Source organism: Acromyrmex echinatior, chromosome 12 (genome assembly GCF_024713525.1).
Source record: "Acromyrmex echinatior isolate Ae372 chromosome 12, ASM2471352v2, whole genome shotgun sequence".
NCBI lineage: Eukaryota > Metazoa > Arthropoda > Insecta > Hymenoptera > Formicidae > Acromyrmex > Acromyrmex echinatior.
In genome coordinates this window covers 5029784-5052216 of record NC_141863.1, presented here as the reverse complement: position 1 = coordinate 5052216, position 22433 = coordinate 5029784, and the positions used below count along the sequence as shown (strand labels likewise).

At 34.5% G+C, this 22433-nt stretch overlaps 3 protein-coding genes across 9 annotated transcripts in view; 2 read left to right on the top strand and 1 right to left on the bottom strand.

Annotated features, from left to right (window-relative positions):
- Nucleotides 1–38: 38 nt before the first annotated feature.
- On the bottom strand, nt 39–20486 carry MED27 (mediator complex subunit 27). 5 transcript variants are annotated; one of them, XM_087411913.1, is made up of 5 exons: nt 20120–20486; nt 1757–1937; nt 1398–1667; nt 869–1169; nt 39–391 (listed from the first exon to the last, which is right to left on the bottom strand). In XM_087411913.1, the coding sequence occupies exons 2-5, from the start codon at nt 1927–1929 to the stop codon at nt 257–259; spliced, it is 879 nt and encodes a 292-aa protein (XP_087268039.1). In that variant the 5' UTR covers nt 1930–1937; nt 20120–20486; the 3' UTR covers nt 39–256. The 5 variants fall into 5 exon arrangements, with proteins under 5 accessions (XP_087268039.1, XP_011060430.1, XP_011060431.1 ...); XM_011062128.2 differs by lacking the exon at nt 20120–20486 and adding an exon at nt 2816–2984; XM_011062129.2 differs by lacking the exon at nt 20120–20486 and adding an exon at nt 2821–2984.
- LOC105149590 (uncharacterized) lies at nt 3054–11576 on the top strand. Of its 3 annotated transcripts, XM_011062125.2 has the most exons (12): nt 3055–3431; nt 3509–3620; nt 4316–4448; nt 4882–7631; nt 8359–8509; nt 8581–8793; nt 8865–9075; nt 9155–9330; nt 9400–9659; nt 9749–9932; nt 10529–10807; nt 11022–11576. In XM_011062125.2, exons 1-12 carry the CDS (start codon nt 3377–3379, stop codon nt 11439–11441), a joined length of 4944 nt encoding a protein of 1647 aa, XP_011060427.2. In that variant the 5' UTR covers nt 3055–3376; the 3' UTR covers nt 11442–11576. The 3 variants fall into 3 exon arrangements, with proteins under 3 accessions (XP_011060429.2, XP_011060427.2, XP_011060428.2); XM_011062127.2 differs by lacking the exon at nt 11022–11576 and having other exon boundaries at nt 3054–3431; nt 10668–10720; XM_011062126.2 differs by lacking the exons at nt 3509–3620; nt 4316–4448.
- The window catches only part of LOC105149593 (uncharacterized), a 44030-nt gene continuing 34293 nt past the window's right edge, over nt 12697–22433 (top strand). Inside the window, exons 1-2 of the mRNA XM_011062130.2 lie at nt 12697–13423; nt 15577–15624. Of these exons, the coding sequence (XP_011060432.1) occupies nt 13139–13423; nt 15577–15624 (333 nt within the window). The 5' untranslated portion in view covers nt 12697–13138. The remainder of the gene's footprint in view (nt 13424–15576; nt 15625–22433) is intronic.

Below are 22433 nucleotides of genomic sequence, written 5' to 3'. Positions count from 1 at the left end.
TATTATAGTATCGCGAGATTAATTAACATGCGACGTACTGAAATAGATAAAAGTATTTTATTCACAATTCTATCATTCATTTTAATATATATATATATATATATATATATATACAATACAATATTCCAACTAATAAATGCATTCACGAAAAATATAAGTATCAAACGTCATTACGTTTTATTACTGTACATTATCGATGGAGTACCTGCGAAGGTTGATTACTTATTTAAAACACAAGTTTCGAGAAACTTGTATCTTATGGTTTGCACTCCTGATGATAAGGCTCCAAAGTTCGGAAATCTCTCCAAGTCGGCGGAAGCGCACTATGCAAATACAAGCCGCAGCGTTTGCACGGTTCGCTGAATAAATTGATTAAACTATGAAACCATGTCTGAAAACAAAAGAAAACGTAATAACAATCGTATATACCACGCATTGGGAGTCCTTAGCTAACGGATGATAAGATCATATCTAATTAGATTTAGTATATGGATAAAAATAATGTTGTATTAGTAGGCATTAGCTGACAGCAGTCTAATTAAAAATAATCTTGTTAATTTTCAATAACAGTATTAATAAAACAAATACGCCATGCTCTTATTATAAAATGTTATTCGTTTCATTAATATTATTATTGGCTGCTTATTACCTATTCCCTTAAAGCTTAAGAATTCTTCTTTGTTTATTAAATGTTAAACGAGGACAAAATTAATGCTCATAATTTGTGAGCGCGAATTGGATCTCAGTCAGTAAATAAACAAAATTATTTTCGATTAGACTGTTGATTATGCTGATGATGATTATATTATTTCGTATATTTACTTTACAATGTACAAGTATATACAATTATTAACAAATTATTAATTACCATAAATGATCGCACTGCTAACTCGGGTAACGTAGGCGAATAGAAGTGCAACATCGCGGCATGCGCGTTTTCCGTTACTTTACGGAAGACTTTATGTCTAGATTCCGTCCACAAGTCCATCGTTTCACCATAACCCTTTACCACCACCCTCTCGATCATCAACCCCTTAAACGCTATTACTGCTTTTAAGACATGTCCCAGTGTAACATGTAACACTGCATTCGATGCAAACGGACGAGACACGGATACTGTCATATCGTTGAATAGTCGATCAAACGTTGATATCATAGAGTCAACTTGCCTGTACATTTTAAAACCGATTAAAGTTATTTTTACCTAAAAACTTTATAATAGAATCTAATCACGAACAATTTTGTCAAAACAAGAGAGAGAGAATATATACGAGAAAGATATATACATAACGACCAATCAAAAGTCTATTGTCTCGTGACCAGATTCCCTCGTTATAAAGTCTCTACTTTTATGGTTATCATTAATTATGCAGTGAGAATTAATCACAATAGCTTACGCCTGAGGTACATTATGATTGCTGGTTTGGTATCTTCCTCTTTTCGTTCTACTTGAACTTGTGTAAGATCTCTTTAGCGAGTTTTGGCTGAGTAAGGATTGAGCGACGTTACTATATTCGTGAATCTTATCTGTCCATTTGTAACTGTTAACAAGTGTGCTATACAACGCCTGTCTTTCTTGCGTAGTCTCCTGACTAAGGTAAGTCGTGCTAGCTAAATTAAATGGACCTGGTGGAGGATTTAAACTACTTATCGCCTGTTCTACGTCCCTGTAATGTTTTAAAACGGCAAAAATTAATTTGTTCCTTATGCTATCCTGTATAAAACTAAAACCTGATCTCAAACGCTATCAAATTACCTCAAGTTAACATTCACAGTGGTCAACAGTTCCTGTAATTCAAACAAATACTTGGATTCTTTATTCTCCTCTCCGTGTTCTGCCCGTAAGCCATTTCCAAGGGAATCAAACACTTGCCCGACGTTGGAACGGAGCACCTTGATAGCAGTCAATGCTGTCTGCAGCTGCTCCATGCTCAAGCCTTCAGAAATATTATGTTCTTATTTCTTTTTGCAATATATAATATATTCATAAACACATAAAAAATCTACAGTATAATACTTTTAAGTTTTCCATTCAGATAGCTAAAGTCTTGTCAAGAGCATATATTATAAACTGTGCATTGTATATTATGCTAATACACCTTTAGTAATAGTCTGCTGTTTTTCTAATACTGAAAATCACATAAAACGAATAAGTCTTACATTACGATATCATAGATCTGTTTTTTTTTATTCTGCATTAGAATTTTCTTTCTCACATTACGGCAAAGTATACTCCAATCCTGTTGCATTTTTGTTGTTATACTAAGATTCTATCAATGTAAAATTAACTTTATTTTTGGTTCAATTTACTCTTTTTTTTTAAACATAAAAATTAGAAATAAATTAAGTCAAGGTTAATTTTACACTGGTGGAACTAAATCTTAGAATAAAAAAAAGGAGTAAATTAAACTGAGGTTAATCTTACATTAATGGAACCACACTTATGATTGACAAGTTATAATGACAGAAACAAAGTTTAAAAAGAAGATACAGTGAATGGGAATTTGCTCTAAAATCATAATCCTAGCTGAAAAATATTGATAATCGCTAGCTGACAATGTTAATAATGTTGTTAGCCTTTAGCTATCTTGACAATGATATGATCTAATTATATTTCATGAGTGATAATCTAAGAATTGTCAAGAGAATCAAACAATAAAATATTACATCCATAATTTTGATGGACAATGGCTTTTAAATCTTTAATATCTTACTCTGTATCAAATATTAAGAGAATAATTTGTAGTCTAATGTACTGTTTAGGTGCAATATGACGTTTTATAACCTACAAAGTCTAAATACACGTTTAACATACTTTACCCAGCGGTTGAAAATCACCGAGCGTTTAAATCCTGAGGACAAATACAGCGTTCTACCTTCGGTTAATTTCCAATTGGCGTGCTTTTTCGATATAAAATTAAAGTTCAAATCAGTTGCACCAGCAAGTATTAAAATCTACTCTATCGCTAGATGGCAGTTTGGTTATCATTCAAGACAGCCGGCTACTTTCCCTCGCTGCCGCGTACAGCGCCAAGAATCGTCACCTGACTGCGTGTTTTTTTTTTCCTTCGTTGTGCATGGTTGTGCAATACGAGAGGTTCGCGTGTTACATGAGGGAAATTCAAAACAAAGACAAGTACTTCCACGTGAGAGAGTCGAATAGTTGCCAATAGTCGCATTCGCGTGTGTGTCGTCTTACTGGTGGGGATTGAACGATCGATCAACTGCTGATTCATCTAATTTTCATCGGCTACTCACGATTAACTGGCCCAACGTTTAATCACAACCTCTGCGACAAACAGATGGAATACGGCGTAGATAGATTAATGGATAGGTAAACAAATACGACGTGAGAATAAACGACATTAACCCGGCCATGGATCTACCAGAGACTGACAATGCCGAAGATGACTCTGACGAATTGTTCTCAGGTAATGATCGCGTGTTCCTCGAATTACGGCAGTAATGGCATTCTTTCTTCCTTTCTTTTTACACGATGAATTTTTAGATGACGAACAAAAGAAGGAGATTAGACATAGATCCAACGTCTGCCAGGATACCTCAGTTTTAAGTCTGTCTGAGACACCTTTGTCGTTACTTGATTACAGTCCCAGTACGATGTAAGATACATTTTTATTTTGTTGGTTTAAAGTTTTGTTATGACGGAGATTAGTGTTTAACATAGTAATGATAAAGTAAAAATAAATCCGTTGCGAATAAGTAATGTCACTGAATCATATTGTCTATTGATAATACTTCTATCAAACAAGATGTTTGCAAGAAAAAATTTGTTGCAATAAGTAAAGTCATCGAAGTAGTGTGTATTGATAGATACATACATGTGATGTATGTATCTATCAATAATACTTCTGATTTGACAGTTCCAATATGACATTTTTATTTTACTTTGAAGTTTTACGACAGAGATTAACATCTAATATAGTAATGATAATGCAAGAACAAATCTATTGCGAACAAGTAAAGTGATTGAATTATGTTGTTTGTCAATAATACTTTTTGATAAACAAATTGTTCACGGAAACAAATTTATTGCAATAAATAAAGCCATTGAATAATGTTGTCTATCAATAATACTTTCGATTATATAATCTCAATATGACACATTTTTTATTTTGTTATTTTGAAGTTTTATTACGACAGAGATTAGCATACAATATAATAGTAATGAAAATGTAAGAACAAATCTATTGTAAATAAGTAGAGTTATTGAATTATATTGTCTGTCAATAATATTTCTGATAAACAAATTATTTTAATATCTATTATTGGTCATTTGTGAAATTGTTGATGACAGAATGCCAACTGATGCCGTAATTCCATCTACACCGTTGAGTCTGTTGCCATTTCTAAATAAAATAAATGAACAATGGAGTAGTGACTTAGAAACCCCACAAGCTCAGCCTCATATGATATCAACTATTAACACAGTTAGTAAAACATTTTTTTAAATAAACTTTGTTACTCTTACGTATTGCACTTACAGAGATTTACTTTAATACTGGAAGATAGTAATCAACTATTTATTTTGAATATTAAAAGTATTATTCATTATTTTTAATATTCAAAATAAGTAATTAATGATTACGGCATTCAGCAGAAAAAGCTGTTTCGCAACTATCATAAAGTTCTATGATCATTCTTGCCCTTAATTCTACTTATCCTTAGTTATACATTTAGAGTCTCATTAAATCTAAGTGTATAAATCTATCATTTTAAAGAATCTTATAACAGCTGTATTTTCTGTTGAACACCACAATTTTTACACTACTTTTTATTATTAAATTGGCCAAAATTAAATTTCTGTATGATTACTGTCGAGATGACGGTTGTAAAACGTCCCGTTTATCATTAATATTTCAGACAGAAGAAACACCTAAAGGTGAACAGCGTACACCCGACGTTTCAAGTGTTAAAAGCGTAGAAAAAATTATTTCTGATTCTCCTGTTATTGCCTCTAGAGCGTCACGGAGACGTTCGAAGCGTCGTATATTTAAATCTTCTATATCTATAGATCCATTGGCTGTAACTGACAATGAAAATATTACTGCAAATGTACAAGTAGAAACACCTGTTATTTCTGACGATGCTAATTCTGTAGCACAAGATGACACTACAAATGCTGCAATATCCACTTCGTCTCTTGAGACTACTCTTAAAGATGACAAGCCAAAGGTTCTCGATAAAAGTCAAGACACATGTAATGATGAGGAATTAAAAAATGTTACGAACGATGTACCTGATAGTTTAAATACATCCACGCAAGAGTTCTTTAACAATGTCTCATTTAGTAAGATAGATGAGTTATGTTTGGACACTTTTAACAATCAAAAAACAATTGAGACTACTGTCACACAATGTAACTACGAACAGAACGTCGACAAAGAAAGGAATATTGAGGAGAATGAAAATATAGGTTTTGTTACTGCTCGTGGTACTTCAATTAATGTATCAAAACAAGCGTTATTTAAAGCGAAGAGACTGTTTGCAGATATGGATGAATCCACCTTTGATATGGATGAAATGCAGACAAAGAATTATGAATCACTTGTTAAAAGAAATAAATCTAATGAAGAGAAAGATAGGTATTTACCATCCTCTTCATTCGTTTCCGTTAACATTGCGAAAGAAGCATTACCCAAACCGAAACCGTTTATAGAACAGTTAAAAAATTATGATAATGTGTACACTGCAGATTGTAAAAAACCACTTGAAAGTAAAAGTTCTAGTGAAGAAGTCAATAAAGCTCCTATTTTATTATCAACTGCCAGCGGCAATCCTATTAACATCTCAAAAAAAGCGTTGTTAAAAGCAAAAGCGTTATTAGCGGATGAATCACACAATATTAATGATGATGAATTAATAAAATATTATGAGAGATCTACCGATAAAAAATCTACAACAATAAAAATTAAGACCCTACCATCATTTTCTGCAACCAGTAGTAAATCTATCTCAGGAGAATCACCGATCAAGGCAAGAACATTGTTCGCGGAACATTTGGATGATACAGTAGAAGTAGTCGTTGCAGAGGAAACCAATGCTCATAATAAAGAAACGAAAGGATTAGAGATAAAAATGTCAAATATTAAATTTAAATCTCCTGGTAGCGCCGTTGGTATTTCTGAACAGATATCGAAAGCAAAAATATTCGATAAACGATTGGATGATCAAGTGGAACCAGTAATTGCAAATAAAGTTAATAAAATCAACGAAATAGAAAACATGCAAGAGGTAAAAATTCCAAGTATTGGATTTCAAACCGCTGGTGGAACATACATCAATATCTCAGAACGAGCGTTATCCAAAGCAAAAGCGTTATTTGCAGATGAATTAGATTGCCCTTTAGAAATGGATATTGTTAAAAATAGTGATCGCGATGAAGAAAAGATTAAAAAACGCGACTTGGCAATTCCATATGGTGGATTGCAAACTGCAAGCGATCAAGAGGTACCGGTTTCGAACAATGCTGCATTAACAGCACGAGAATTATTCTCCAACGATTGCCTGGATGAAAGTAATCCTGACTTGGGGCGCGCATCGTTGCAAAAGCGCAAACTAAGCGAGACTAATGTAGACGGGAGCACACCGCAGGGTAGGAATTACACGTCCGAAACGAAAAGGGCTCGTCTCAGCAGCGAATTTCAAGCAAGAAAATTATTTTTCGATAATACGAGTACTAGGACGGATAACGATGAAAATCGAGATCCTGATAAAAAAAGGCAAACCTCTTCCGTTGTAGAGTCCACCTCGGGATCGCCTAAAACGGACTCGATAGAATCAACAGAATCAGAAGTAGCGGGTAGTCCTATTATAGGAAGGCAGTCCAGCTTGCGAAAGCGAAAGAGTTTAGGATATCAAAGGGATGAATCTAATACATCGCGAGCAGATAACAAGATGCTAGATAACGAGAATGCAGCGTTGCAAGAGAACGTTGTGCAAGGAAGCGCGACTTGCGGAAAGATTGAGGACGATAAATTAAATACGGAGGAATCAACGCAAGCCACGCAGGAAAAAGCAAAAGGCAATAGCATGGGATTGAGCGAGTATGGTGACACTCAAATGATGATGGATTTTATTGATCAATCGACGAAGGTTTTACAGGATCGCTTAGCAGCCGCGTTAGAACAGGAGGCGATAATCACCGCGAAAAGGAGACGAGCACAATCGGAAGGATCGAAGCAATCGATGGGTCACCTGTACCGTTACAAGCAGATTAATTCTAACGCTCGTTTGTCGATGAGGCAGATCGGCGATGGCGCGCCGCCCATACCGTGTTCCTATCAGGAGCTTATCGATCGACGGATATCACCGAGAATCTTGGAGATCACCGCTGCGACCGCCGCGACGTACAAATTCCGTTGCTCCGACTTTTATGGGGACGACGTGGCGCATAGAAACGTTCGCGGGATAGAGATGGAGGACGGTGTACGTTTAATCCTGGATGAGAATGGATACGCGGGAATCTGGGAGTTCCTCCGCGCATTTCTTGCCAGTTCGGGTGTAGATCCGAATCTCATTCCCGCACGCTGGGTCGAGAATCATTATCGATGGATCGTGTGGAAATTAGCGTCGATGGACCGAATGAAGTTCGGTTCGGTCAAGTTACCCAGGTATAATATAGGGTGGACCACTTGATAATTTTTAAAATGAAATAACATGAAATATCAAATATAAGTAAATTACTCATATGAATTAGTAAATAATATTTATAAGGCGATAAGGTATAATTTGCAAACAATTGGAATACTTATCAACCAAGTTAATTGTAAACTTTTCGACTCTGAGTTCTCTTCAGTGTGGAAGTCAAGTACAAACTATAATGAATATTTTTATTTTAATTATGAAATATAACTTAAATATTAATTTCTTGTTATATAACAATAGAAAATAGAATGCCATTTGAGTATATTTGAATAATGAATGTATTTAGCAGTTAAAAAGTAGTTTATTGAGCTTTTACTGACTCTTTAATGTGATTAGTTTTTGCTTTTAACTTTTTCTTCGCTGGATCTAACAATAAGTGTATAATTGTAATAAAGAATCACTGTAGCTCACTGAACTGTTTTGTGTGAAGTCATAACATTCTGTTTCCTATTATTGTATAACAAGAAATTAATATTTAAGTTCTATTTCATATTGTTATTTCATTCTGAAAATCGTTCTAGTTACCCACCCTGTATAACGAAATCAGCACGCATTTCTAAGCTAAACTAAGCCACTTGGAACCGGCATAATATAACGAAACTGGTTTAGTAAAACAGTTTCTAAGCCGGGCAGAGACGTCTAAGTTGCGAAAGGGATTACACAATTATTTTATACGATTTTTATACGCTTCAGGACATTAACACCTTCATACGTTATGGCACAATTAAAGTATCGATACGATCGAGAGATCGACCGGTCTCAGCGACCGGCAATAAGACGCATTTTGGAAAAGGATGATGTTCCGTCTAAGAGAATGACTTTATGCGTGTCATCTATAATAGAAGTAATATATATTAATCATATTGAATTTCATTGGCAAATTTTGGCATGTATTTCACATATTTTAATTTACAGAATAATAACGTAAGTATGGAAATAGGGAAGAGTCCGCGTGTAGGAGTGCCAAAATGGAGAATAGAATTAACCGATGGCTGGTACAGTACAAATGCCTGTATCGATATAGGCATGGTGAAGAACATATCAACTGGTAAAATAAGAGAGGGCACGAAATTGCTGTTGTCCGGTGCGGAATTACTCAACTGCGACCAAGGTTTCTATCCACTCGAGGTAGGTATCGATTTTTATCGGAATTGGAAGCGAAAATCAACCAGTTAGTTGTTTGATTTCTCATCGTCTAGGCACCGGCTGACGTGTGCTTAAAATTGCACACGAATTCAACCAGGCGCGCACGATGGGACACGAAATTAGGATACGCGCCGCGTTCGGGGCCGATACCCATCAAGTTACGTAACGTGTGTCCGAGCGGCGGTTTAATCGGCAAAATGACGATTGTCGTCGCTAGAGTGTATCCGATGTTATATTACGAGAAAACCGCATCCGGAGATTCGAGTAAGACACGTTTAAATCTAACTCGTCCTAGAGGGAGAGTTAGCGATCTAATTTTCTTATGTCTTACTTCCCGTGACAGTTGTCAGAAACGCTAAAAGCGAAGAGAAAGCGCAAAATAAATACGAGCAGCAATGTTGGTCCAAGATAGAGTCGTTCTACGCTCAAGCGGAGGACTTTCAAGGAAAAGAACTTTCTGGCGAAACTGATGATATGGCGATTCAACTGAGCGAAGATTACGAAAACCTGTCTACGGAGGTATATGCGATTCGATTAATCTTATTTGTAAATTCCCTTCGAAACCGTCAATGTATTCGTTATAAATAGGAATCCGTTTCTAAGAAACGACATGATGAATTGCTACAAGAATTACGTCAGAAGGAGGAACGATTCAAACAGAGGATGCAGTCAAAATTGCGCGAGAGCTTGCCGGGGCCGCGACAGGTTTCTCAGTTGCTCAAAGTTCGCGTGTGTGATGAAAATGCGAATGCCATTCTCTCAGTTTGGTCGCCTAGCGAGGAGATTGTCGACGTTCTCAAAGAAGGCGCGTGTGTTTCGCTCTGCAACATCGTGGCTTCCGGAAAGAGGTAGTATTCTCGTAAAAAGGAGTAACTGTATCGCTGCGCGGATGTAATAGCGCATAATGCTGGATTTTACGAGCGTAATTGTTCAACAGGGGTACCGAATTGCAACTCACCGCGCGTCGGTCTGCAATCTTTAAACCGGGAAGGATGCGCGATGCGTCTTATCCCGCTAGAGTGTGCACATCGCTAGACGAAATAGCAAATTCCGAGTTTGTTCCACCTTATGGAGAGTTTGATACGGTTGGTCTTGTCTGTTCAGTCGGTCCTGCTCCTTATGTAAGTGTTATCATATTTTTTATTAAGATTCTAAAGTGTAAACTCTCGAAATTGTAAAAAAAAATATGAGAACGATGACTAATTAAAGTTTGAGCGCGCTAATGAATTTATGTAAAAATGTTCTTTATTCAAATTACTTGATTGGATGTTTCGATTCCGCTTTGAGTCATCTTCAGTAACAAATTAAAAGGTCAAACGTTCCTAGAGAACAAGGAATAAGTATTTTTCTAATTATGTTCTTGATATGTATAATGTTTATACTTTTATCTTTTAATTTATTACTGAAAATAACTCAACGCTGAAACGTCTAATTGATTAAAGAACAATTTTATATAAATTAATTAAAGCTCCAATTATCTCGCTAAAATGCTCATTGATCCCCGTTGTTACGTTTTAATATTTTCTAAAATTTCTACCGTAATTAAAGAAATAACGGTTTGCAAAATATAAGAATGTTATAATAAAATAGATAATATATAGTTTGGAAAGAGATATTAAGCAATTAAATAATAGAGATGTTTCGAAATCTTATTGATTTGATTCATCATTTTGTATCTACAATTCTTAACATAATATTCTATATGGAAACATTGTAGGGTATGAGAGACTTTGATGCTGTACATTTGGCATATTGTAAAACGGGTTCGAGCGAATCTTCGTATCTTTCAATATTATTTTGGCAAGGAATAGCCAGTTACGGTTATACAGAGATTCTTACTGTCGGATCTATCGTAGCTTGCAGCAATTTAGAATGGCGGAGGGCAACTTCATGGAATGTTCCAGCGGCGTATTGCACGGATAGAAGTACTTTTACGCGCAATCCTCGCCGAAATCATTTATACGAATCCTTCGAAAATCTGCGAAACCTAATCATGGTACGCTATATTATCTTTGCTTTTCATCATGTATTTTGTACAATTTATAATTTTGATATAATAATTTTCTATACTTTTAATTATAGTTTTTTTAAATAGACCCTAATTTTTTTTTTTATAAAATGTGCTCCGTTAAATTCTTCGTCAATTCCTATTTTATTTTATTTTTATAAAAATTTCTCAATTTATAAACGTGTTAAATTTGACTTTCAAGGATCCAGTTAAGTACGCTGAAAGCTGCACTTTCGAGCTTAACGTGGAATTGCAAAAGAAGTCGACGCCTACTCGCTATTCGGCGAGTAAAAATACTCCGATTAAAATGTACAGTTCGACGTCAAACGCCGACAAAAAATTGGTCGACTATATGTCGCCGCTGGCGACGCCGAAATTGGGAGTGGACAACCGCTCGAGTGTTATCCTATCTAATCCCTCGATTAAGAAACGACTCGAGAAACTCCAACAATACGGCGAGGCGCCCCAACTATCTCCTATTATACTAAGAAACTCAAAGAGGATATGTTTGGATTTTCGATCACCTATTCTTCCCATTTCAGACGTAAACTCGACAAAGGAGACAACGAATGCTAACCAACCCGAGGAATTAAAGTCTAGTACCTCGGAAAAGCATTCATAGTTACATTGTGTTTATTCGTTATTAATTCTAATGATAAATGTCATAAAAGGTGTATATTTGTTAATAATTATCAAATGTTCATTAATAACAATAACTATTTTATAATTATAATAAAGTAGTTTTATTACTTCTGCATTTTCCTATATTTTCAATCCGGTTCTAATTCAATTAATCTCCTTTGATTTTATTACGAATATAATTAAGGACGTGATTTTAAAATTTATCGGAAATATCGAATTATATAATATAATTATTATTGTGTTAAAAATCAGTAGAAGACACATGAAATATTACCGGAGACAAATTTCTGTTCAACCAAATTACGGTTAAAAAATACTAAGAAGGTTGCAATGTAATTGCGATATTCGTAATTAGGAGAATCATCTGCAATTCGCGAGCACTTTTTTGGGAAAAGAAGGCAAACATTTTATTCTGATATCTATATTATAGTAATCGAGATGCAGATAATATTTATTATGTTTTAAAGATTAAATTACAAAATCCGATTTTTCAGTAGGTTTCATAGCTTTGTAAAATATAAATAAAAAAAGTCTTATGACAAAATATTGTTAGCTTCTATGAGATAAATATTGAATTCGATTATATTTGCATCGCAAGGCAAGCAAATTTTATTTATAATATGTATTTTTTAAAATTGTAAAATCCAAGTCTTTAACAACTTTTTGTAGTTTTATAAGAAGTAAACTAAAAAAATTACACGACGTTTCTTCTACAAGAAAAAATATATTTAATTTTTACTAAATTTTTGCTTAATTTCTATTTAATTTTCACTGAATTCACGATTATGATTTATAAATTCTAAACTATTCTTCCAGAGAGAAAGCCGTTCGTAAATCCGCAGATATATCCAGGTGTTAGCCCAGCTGTTACTCCTTTGCAGCTGGTCATTTTCACTACATCTATATTCGCCTAAACATTACTGATTTATAAATTTTGAAAACTTCCTGGCGCAATTTATGAAAGTTGCATTTGACATAATTGTCATAAATAATTAACATAATTATTATATCTATAAAATATTGGGGAAGAAACGAAAGAAAGAACTTAACGATTTTAAACTATACGACAAAAATTCCGTCTTGGCTTTTTCACACATACAATTTTCAATGCTTTACACTTTTAATACTCTCGCTTATTTTTCAAATCAAGTGTGTCTCATACCAATAAATGCTGTGAGAGAAGACAACAGTTTTTCTCCTCTTCTTGTGAATAATACCCGGTATACACCAAGCGCGGGGACCCTCTCGGACCGTCATGCGATTGGATCGCAATGATCGCATGCGCTCGCAGCAGACAGAGCCGACAGAGGCAGGAGAAACTAGAAAAGGACTGCGCGTGGAATTGGCGCTCAGTTTAACACGCGCCGGCGTACCGTGCGTTTCGTTTATAATTTTTCCTCCAATTGTTCAATCACCCGGTGGATGGATGGCGATTTAAAAGGTTACGTGCGACGCGTCGGGTACTAGGGAGACAATTCATCGTCGTGTTGTGTTTTGTTTTCTCTCCTCGACGCCAACGGCCGAGGGATCCGTGCGCGGCGATGATCCACGTCGCGAATGTCCGCGTCATCCGCGTGTAGAGTGGTGTTCCGCGGCTCGCAGCATCTGTCAGTGTTCCCGCGGTACGTTTGATCGTAGGGTTTCGTTTCCTCCTTTACATCATCGGTGCAGCGCGAGATGACGAGCGAGACCCCGAAGGTGGAGTTCGCTCTCGGCAGCGAAGTCTCGCCGGGTCGCTTCTTCAAGAGCGCGTTCGCGCGAAATTTCATCAGTAGCGGCCGCGATTGCAAGTCCCTGGATTACGAGTTGCTCGACAACGTCGAGAGGAACGAGGATGACCGTAACAACAACGGACGGAACAACAATTTTTTCTCGCTCGTGAATTTCGCGGACGGCAGACCGGCGAACGGCGACGACGCGGCGCGAACCACCACTTTCTGGGAGCAACCGAAGCCGAAGGAGGTGAATGCCTTTTGTACTGTTTTGCAGTCTTTTCTTTCACAACGCGATTCTCTCTTAATATCTCTTAATAACGGTAACTACGCACGTGAAATATCATCTACTCCCTGGAGATGATGTTGTGGTATCCTGTTGTATATATATATATATATATATGAGAGTTATAAGAAATGATACTAAAGATACTATCGATACTAAAGATTCTGGAGCGTGTAAAAATAATTTCCCAAAGGAATGCGCTAGTCTGCACCACATTGTACAGGTGAATGCACAAAGATTATACGCATTTCCTTTCATCTAAGAATTCATCTTTTTATCTCTCTCTCTCTCTCTTGCTTTCTCTGTTTCTTTCTTTTTGTTTGGTTTAAAACTAATTCTTTTTAGGAATATATATTCAATTAAACCTGAATTATAAAATTAAAAAGCATTGCTTAGTTTGTTGTTCTTTTTACAAATTTCTAACTCTAATTAGTATTTTAATGGGATTCAGTGAGTATTTTTTCAATTATTAGGTGTTGGAATTAATTCGTAGCGTTTTTTAATGAAAGAATGTTATTTATTTCACATGAGCATTAAAAAATACATTAATGAAAGTACTTCCCATCTCTTGTAAAACGCTACGAATTAATTCCAACACCTAATACATTGTGAAACATTGTTTATAAGGAATATTTTCATAGTTTTAAATAATTTTAAGTTATTTATTTTATTTCTTAGATTTTGACTTTCAGAAATGAAAAAATTGTTGAATTATAATGACAAGCAAAGATACATTAATTTAAATATACTAAATTCGTGAATATTATTTACATTGTAAAAAAGTATATAAAATTACATAAATAATAAGTGTCAAAATTACATAATTTATAATGGAATATAAAATTGTAAAATTTGTACAAAAATTAATATTTTTAATTGTGTAAATATATGTTAGACGAAAAATTATATATAAAGTCAATAATATATTTTATAGTTTTTATTTATATATGTACAAATTTTTATTGTAATTTTCCATCTAATATAAATATATTCACACAATTGAAAGTAAAAGTATTAATTTTTATAAAAAGGCACAATTTTATTAGCGAATTAATACATGAATACATAAATATTTTTAAATTTAACTTTAAACGTAAATTTATTTCTATAAATTGTTTAATTACTATGTAATTTTATTTGTAAGATATAACTTTACGTGTGTGTACATCTTTAATGATGAGTTCCAAAATTACTCGCTATGATTGTTATAACTTTACATTTAATTTTTTTTATAGTAGGGAAATTTTAAAACGAATTCCAATTAGAGTTAATTTTAAATACAATACTATTTTAAACGCAATTTTTAATTTAACGATTAATTTAATAGTCTCACATCCACAATTTAATTAAATTGAAAAATTTTATGTACTTTGGATAAATTCAAACTGATTTTGCTTACGCTGCAATTTCGAGATACATTGAAAAAATACTTAATGATTATTTGTTTAAAAAGTTTTAAACAAATATTTGTTAATATTTACTGAACATATTTACAACCATATAATACAAACATATTTATTTGATGCAAGTACTATTAATTTGATTCAACTGTCATTTTTTTAATTGAGTAAATATTTATTTACTGTAAATAAATATTCATTTACAATTAGTATTATTAAAAAAAATACGTATTAAAATTAAAATTAAAATTTAAAATTAAAATTTTTTCTTCAATGTATCTCATCCATTTCTCATATGGATCAATCTTTCATAAAGATGTGAAACTGCTTCTACATGTTCCGGAATCGTTAGACTTAATAACGCGCTTGAATTACGACGGGAGTAACGATAGCAGCGGCAAGTGCGTGCGTTCCTACTTTACGACTAATTACGAAATTCATATAGCAAAGCGCAATGAAATCCTTCGAGCGTTAGACCGCGCTCACGCGTCTGAATTTTGCAATTCTCGATTTAAATACAATAAATAGGATTTCTGCCGGATAACGCCGGCCGCATATCTCCTATTGTGCTGGATCGATTAAATGTCGAAAGATACAACGCGTGGTATCCAGTCGAAGGGAGAGGGTTCGCGGTTACTCTCGTTGAAAATACTCATTTAATGCGTTACATATAAAGCGGTGGCCGTCAAATAATTCGATACTTTCTATTCTTGACAGGCGGCACAGCCGGCTGCAGATGCGAATGAATTGGAGAAACTTCGAAAGGTGAGTTTATTTATGCCTCGTCGGCTGTATTATTGCACATTCATCCCCGGAGAGCATCTCCCCGCTCAAACATTCTCAGCTCGGACATACCCCTTTATCTCGTTCAAAATGCGTTGTCAACGTAACACGGCTTATTTAGAATCCTGAAAGGGTACCATTTTACTTGTTTCGAAATGATTCAAGATCGTGGTGCGATAACTGGAATGCCATAGAGATACGGTTAGCACAAAGGAATTAGAGCGCATTTTCTGTTTCGTAACTGAATCGATCGTTTCGAAGAATTTTATCTCAATCCATAATCTTTGGAATCCGACAAAGAAGGTTGAATTTAATTTTTATTGAAAAAAAATCTAGTAATACCTATATTTCATTTAGCGCAATATTTAGCAAATATAATACAACCTTAGCTAAAACTATAAAGCATCCTCACACAAATTGACGTAAATGTTCTATTTTGTACTTAACGAATAATAAATGAAAAAATAGATTTATTGAAAAATATTATTTATTTTAGTTATTGTTAGTTTTTGTTAATATTTTATTAGTTTTCTCTTAGATTTTACTGCCAAGAATATGCAATAACTTGAAGAGGTTTTTATTTATGGCCAAGGTTGTATGCAATCGTCTAGTAATAATTAAAAAAGTGTAAGATAATATTTAGAAAAGTGAAATTAGCGTTTAGTTGGTTTATATTAATTGAACATTTGATTGAAATTATTTCATCAAACTTTTAACTGTCATCTATGAATTTTGCTGAAAGATCTAAAATTTTGTTGGACACAGATTTGAAAATAATTTTGCTAGATCATCAAATTAATTTCGTTGGAACCTTAGAATTTTTAGAATATCAAAATTTTTTGTATAATATTTTTTCGTAGTATTTTTTCAATATAATTATTTTGATGACTCAACAAAATTATTTTCAAATCTGCGTATTCAGTAAAATTTTAGATCTTTCACTTTCAGAACAAAATCATTCTTTCCCTATAGATTTGATCTATTATTAGATTTTTTTTTCCCAGTATTTTAAATTAGATTTAAAGATTGAGAAAGAATGTTTTTACTATCTTTAATATTTAAAGGATTAAAAATTCAAGACTTCGAAGAATGAGTTTCTGTTGCATTTTGACGACTCTGATATATATTTGCGTTCTCAGAATCTCCATTCTTCGATTCTTTTTTTTCAACGACGCGATCAGAAAAGGATCAGGTGTTCTTTAACCATGGCGCATTTTACAGCTTGAAACGACAGAGCGTTCTTTCATGTTATGTACGAGCAACGCGATTATTTATTCTGAAAGTAGCAGACCACGTTTCCGCTTGTCTTTATTTCGTTGTTAAGCGTTCCCTGATTTGCCATCAGGCGGATGGTGACTAATCGTTCGAAACAACGTAAAGTTACATCCCATAATATACTGGGATTCCATAATATACTTTTTCATGCCTATTTCCTCTACTATTTCCTACCATCGCACGTTATTATATCGGGGCGATGAATCTCATTGGAAATGTTGGAAATAATTACAACGACTCGAGTACCATTCGGTCACCGAATATTCACACAGTGAGTGGACCATCTATTCCGAGCCTACTGTGAAACTCTAGATGTTCTAGAGTTAACTATGTAACGTGGTATGAAATTCCGACCAATGAAATACAAGTAAATAAATCGCTCCTTTGTTTTAAAAATGACACAACTAAAAAAAGAGAGATTTTTGAGTTATTACTGTGAATGAATTAGATAAATATTATTTTATCAATTATCAAAAGTGAATTTGGTTAATTTAATTTTATAAAAAATCGTCGCAATTCAAAAAGGATGGTTTAAAAAATGTCGTCACAAAGTTTTTTAAGGATTATAAAATGAAAATGACAAAAATGACATTTGATCATGTTAAAGTACGTATTCTTTTTATTAGTATTATTAATGATTTTTTATTAATTTTTAATTTAGTTAATTAAATTTTGTGTTAGATTGAAAAGTAGTTTTTCTCTTTTCTGGGAAATTTAAATTTTTGAATTGTGTGTTTTTTTGAAAAAAAAAAAGGAGCGATATTATAATTATAATAAACACTATATCTTTTCCTTTAAACAGTATAACTTAATTTCTGATAGTCGGAGCCATTCGCTTAGACTACTAAGATCCTCAAATTAATTCGTGAAGTATTTGTTCCTTAAATATTTATAATTATTAACACATAAGCAGCACACAATATAATAATAAAAATATAATAATAAAAATAATAACAAGAAATGACAGACATCTCTGTCTGTCAAGTGAATGATCAAGTGTCACAGGTCGAGAAAAATTCACGCTTACGCGTTTCTATCGTCTTATTTAAACAACACAATTGTTTGGCTCCGTGCCAATGAATATCAGAAATTTTGGGTTAAGCACGTGTTGATTTAGTCACTCGATTTTCTCGCAAAAGTCCGCGCTATAAATGTGGCGGAAAGCATCGAAGTCGCGTCCGTTCCTGAAATATCCGTAGGTGGTTTGTCGCTCCCGACAACCGTTCGCCATAGATCGAGTATATGTCGAGCGGAAGTCCGCTTCAGCCCCTCCCGTAATTATTATCAGTCGGAGGGACCCGCGTGGTAGGCCTTTGTGGAACCCATCCGAATGCACGTGCGTGTGTTTGTGCACCGTGGCACGTTTGTCCGACCACGCCAGTGACCGGAGCCGGGTTCGCGCGTGATGTCACCATCCTGCTTTTTCGATCTCACACCATGACACCGTGGTCGTTACGAGAAAATTATCATCCCCCTTCTCTGCGCCATCGCGATGACCTGCCGCGTGTGAAACGAAAAGAGTCGCGTTAAACGACAATCCCTTCATTCGCATTGAGCCTCCTTTGTTTGCGTAAGATAATCGTAGTCCTATCAGACGGTATGCACCGTCAAAGAGCGAGATAAGTTTGTTTCTTGGAAACGTTAGTGCGAAAATTCACTGTGGAATGTAAAATCGCAATTAAGCTTTATACAATGAAATATATATATACAACGAAAAGTACATATGGAAAGAATGATTTTGCTGAAGCATCTGAAAAATTGAACTACACGTGAAAAGAAGTAGTTTTATTAAAGTATCTAAGAATTTAATTTTAAAGATAGATTTGAAAATAATTTTGTTAGATCATCAAAATAATTATGTAGGACGCCCAAATTAGAATGTCAAAACTTTTCGCTGTGTTACTCATTATTCTTGAGCGTTGCACATAATTATTTTGATGGTTCAACGAAATTGTTTTCAGATCTGTATCTAGTCAAATTTTTAAACACCTCAGCAAAGTCATTCTTTCCGTAATAGGGAATAATACAGGCAATAAAATTTCAATCTATATATTCTCTAAATTCTTTGAAGTGGAATCTCACTTTGAAAAACGAAAATTGAGCTAATCTTCAAAAGTGACTCAATTTTTAATTTTAAAAGATTTCACTCTTTAAAGTGAGGTTCCACTCTAAAAGTTTTAGACCCAATTTTACAACTCATGGTTAACCGAGATTCAACATATTTCTCATCTCTTTCCAATTCTAGAATTGGAAAGAGATAATGAATAAATTGAATCTCGGTTAAGAGTTAACCATGAAGAGTTAACTTAGAAACTGGGCCTTAGAGAATAGGAAACATGTATCAGTTTGATTGGGTTTCCCACAGGTTGAAATTTTATTGCCTTTGTTGTTCTCCCTATTCCTGTTGTCTGTGCTTTCCATTTTCCATCGTAAGGCTTAAAGTGGCGCGCGTCTTCACAAACAGACGACTGGATTCCACCCCTGCACCGCACATCTTTGAAACTTTTATGACTGCAGACAACGCAATTAAACGGTCGCATGTCTAAGAACAAGTTATATTTGCCTACACTCGAGAAGTACGTTCGAGGATACTTCATTGCTGCTTCCACACCTTCGCACACCTGCGTATTGCATACATCATGGCGCGACACGCACCCGTGATTCCCTTCCTGATCCCTACCAACGGTTTCGCACGTTTTACGAGTCACGCGGATAAGATACGATCGGCCAAGAAAGGTTCGTAAGGGCCGGAAGAGCCCTTCCTGTCGATTGCGAAATCGCGCGTCGCGGTAACCGGTTTGCAACAAAGGATAACAATGCAACTCTTTTGTAAAAAGAAAAAAAAGCTTCTCCCTCAAGATGCTTCTTTTTCCCAAATTCACTCTTACCTTCACGGAAAGAACGATTTGAACTGAAGTGTCTAAAAAAGGTAGATACATATCTGAAAATAATTTTACTGGATCAAAGAATCAGTATAATTTTGATGGATGGACTATCAAAATAATATTATAGAGAAGGTATATGAAAAGCAATGCTGCAACAAATTTCGATATTCCAGTAATTAATTTAAATGTTCTACGTAATTAATTTGAGAGTCCAATAAAATATTTTCAGATCTATATCTACATTTTTTGGTACTTCAGCAAAACCGTGAAAAAAAATTCAAAATTTATTGCGTTATTTTCTTCTCTTACAACTCTACCTTGACACTTGAGACGCAAATTATATTCTTTCTCCAGCTCGTCTGTCACTCGAGTGAGAAAGGACTCGGAATTTTTGCAGGTTGACGATAATTCACAAACGCGAGGCCGATTAATTATCCGACTAAATTGGAGCTGCGGCAGAAATGAATTCCGTTGCTCGCGTGAGAATTAATCGTGACTTCTCGTCTTGTAACCCGAAACGTTGTTGTCTACCCAATACATTTACATAGTCGCTAATAACAAGTAAATAGCACGCTCGTTCTCTCGCCTCGTTGGCAATTTCAAGGCAACCGTTAATCTGCGATTTCTTTGATCAATTTTTTTTTTCAATATATCCGTCTCGATGGTTCTAACTACATCGTCGCGATTATAAAAGAGAGCACTTCTTTTTATAGCCTTCTGCTCTTCCGTATTCACGTGTTATGCCATCCATCTTTGCAACGTTGTGTAATATCGTTAAATCGAGCTTAGCGTTTAACTTTCCCTATATTTTGTTTTCTTGAAAAATATAAAAATTCTGCCTCATTTGATGTATTCTCTAGCTTCTGTAATATTCATGTAACCCTCACAAAAATCCAATACTGAAAAACATTAATTATAAATATTATAAATATTAAGAGTACTGTTGTTCAGTTTTAGTATTCCAAGTAATTATTTGCTGTTTTTTAGTAATTTTGCCAATAGATTTCTGAAATGGAATATGAGTTACAAAAAAAGGATCTTGATCCTTTTGTAAAATATTTGATCTTTTTATAGAATACTAGTTTCAATGTTTTTAGAAAAATGAACGTACAAAATAATTATAGGTTTAATATTTAATTAACATGATAAAGAGTAAAAATACATATAATGAATTGATTATATTTTTTAAAGGTATTGACTAGATTTCTCAAATTGCATCTCAAGTTGAAATCTAGTAAATAACTTGGGGATATAAATACTTTTGCGTTGTGTTAAAATAAAAGCTGATAAAATACGTTAAGTAAAGCAAGTTAAGTACAGCATGACAATCTTGACAGGAAAATAGCACAATTAGTTTCTTTTTTCTCGCGTTCGAATGGTGCCGCTATTTTTACGTAGCTCTGCTTCGAGAAGGAAACGAGGAGAACGAAGCTACACGATTTCGAAGAAACTTCTAAACGATATCCGTTTAGCTCGTGTTCTCTGGAGATATACGATGTTTACAACGTGAAGTGGATCGTGCGAGCAGGACGAAGTTCGTAAGAAAGGAAGAGATTAATCTGTCGGACAGACCGAGGTGTTATTTCATTTACAGTATTCAAGCTGGCTTCTTGCACGACGTTCTAGGAACGGCGAAGAGGAATCTAATGGAACGCGATGATCACGTGTTGAAATATTGACATCGCATAATATAAGCGTTCGAGCACGAGTGTACAGATATGAAATATAATGGAGTTAGAAATGTGGATTTAGAAATTAAAATACATCAAAAGTCTACACCGAAAGAATGATTTTGTTGAAATATTAAAAATTTTTCTAGATACAGATCTGAAAATAATTTTGGGCCATAATAATAATTATCCGACATATAATTATATAGGAAATAGTTACGTAGGAAACTCAAGCATGATGAGTATGCTACAAAAAAATTTTGACATGCTAATAACTCGCTTGAGCGTCCTATAATTATTTTGATAATTTAACAAAATTATTTTTTTAGATCCGTATCTGTCTAAATTTTTACTTCAGTAAATTTCTATTTTTTTCTATGTATCTTTAAAATATAAAGGTGATAATATTAGATGCACCAACGCATCCTGCTTAATTTATAATCCCGAAAAATTTCTTTTTAATTAAAAAAAATCTTTAAAAGATTCATTTTGATCAAAAAATGTAACTTGCTTCATCGCAACTATCCCTCGTTTATTTCATAATAGAAATTCTATTTTACATTACATCGACTCTAAGTCATAATATCTCTAACACATAATACTCTATGCATGACGCTTTACAAATTTAATCACTGTTACCTGGCGGCCTTAAATTCCGCATGTCATCGGCATCGCGTTGAAAATATCACGTTCCATTCATGTCGCATCGCGATATTCGCTTTACTGGCGGATTTCGCGACTGAAAGGAGTACGAGAATGCCGAGGAGAATAATATCGTGCGGAGGAGTTACATTTTCCGCGATCGCACCGCGAAGCACCGTTATTCGATATTACGGAGACGGCAAACGGGCGTTTAACCCGATGCACGTTGTTCATCGGATCGTGGCTATTTACATAACCCAGTCCATGCATTAGTGCACTCTCGGGAATGCAGCATCCAGCGGCGGAGTTGGGCGCGGGC

What these genes read in the sequence shown, in the direction of transcription:
- LOC105149590 (XM_011062125.2), top strand. Translation starts at nt 3,377, where the DNA reads ATGGATCTACCAGAGACTGACAATGCCGAAGATGACTCTGACGAATTG. An exon ending in AAGGTTTCTATCCACTCGAG is followed by an intron (nt 8,794 to 8,864) that starts GTAGGTATCGAT and finishes CTCATCGTCTAG; the next exon opens with GCACCGGCTGACGTGTGCTT. An exon ending in CAGTCGGTCCTGCTCCTTAT is followed by an intron (nt 9,933 to 10,528) that starts GTAAGTGTTATC and finishes GAAACATTGTAG; the next exon opens with GGTATGAGAGACTTTGATGC.
- MED27 (XM_087411913.1), bottom strand. Translation starts at nt 1,929, where the DNA reads ATGGAGCAGCTGCAGACAGCATTGACTGCTATCAAGGTGCTCCGTTCC. An exon ending in ACTGTGAATGTTAACTTGAG is followed by an intron (nt 1,668 to 1,756) that starts GTAATTTGATAG and finishes AAAACATTACAG; the next exon opens with GGACGTAGAACAGGCGATAA. An exon ending in AATCATAATGTACCTCAGGC is followed by an intron (nt 1,170 to 1,397) that starts GTAAGCTATTGT and finishes TAAAATGTACAG; the next exon opens with GCAAGTTGACTCTATGATAT.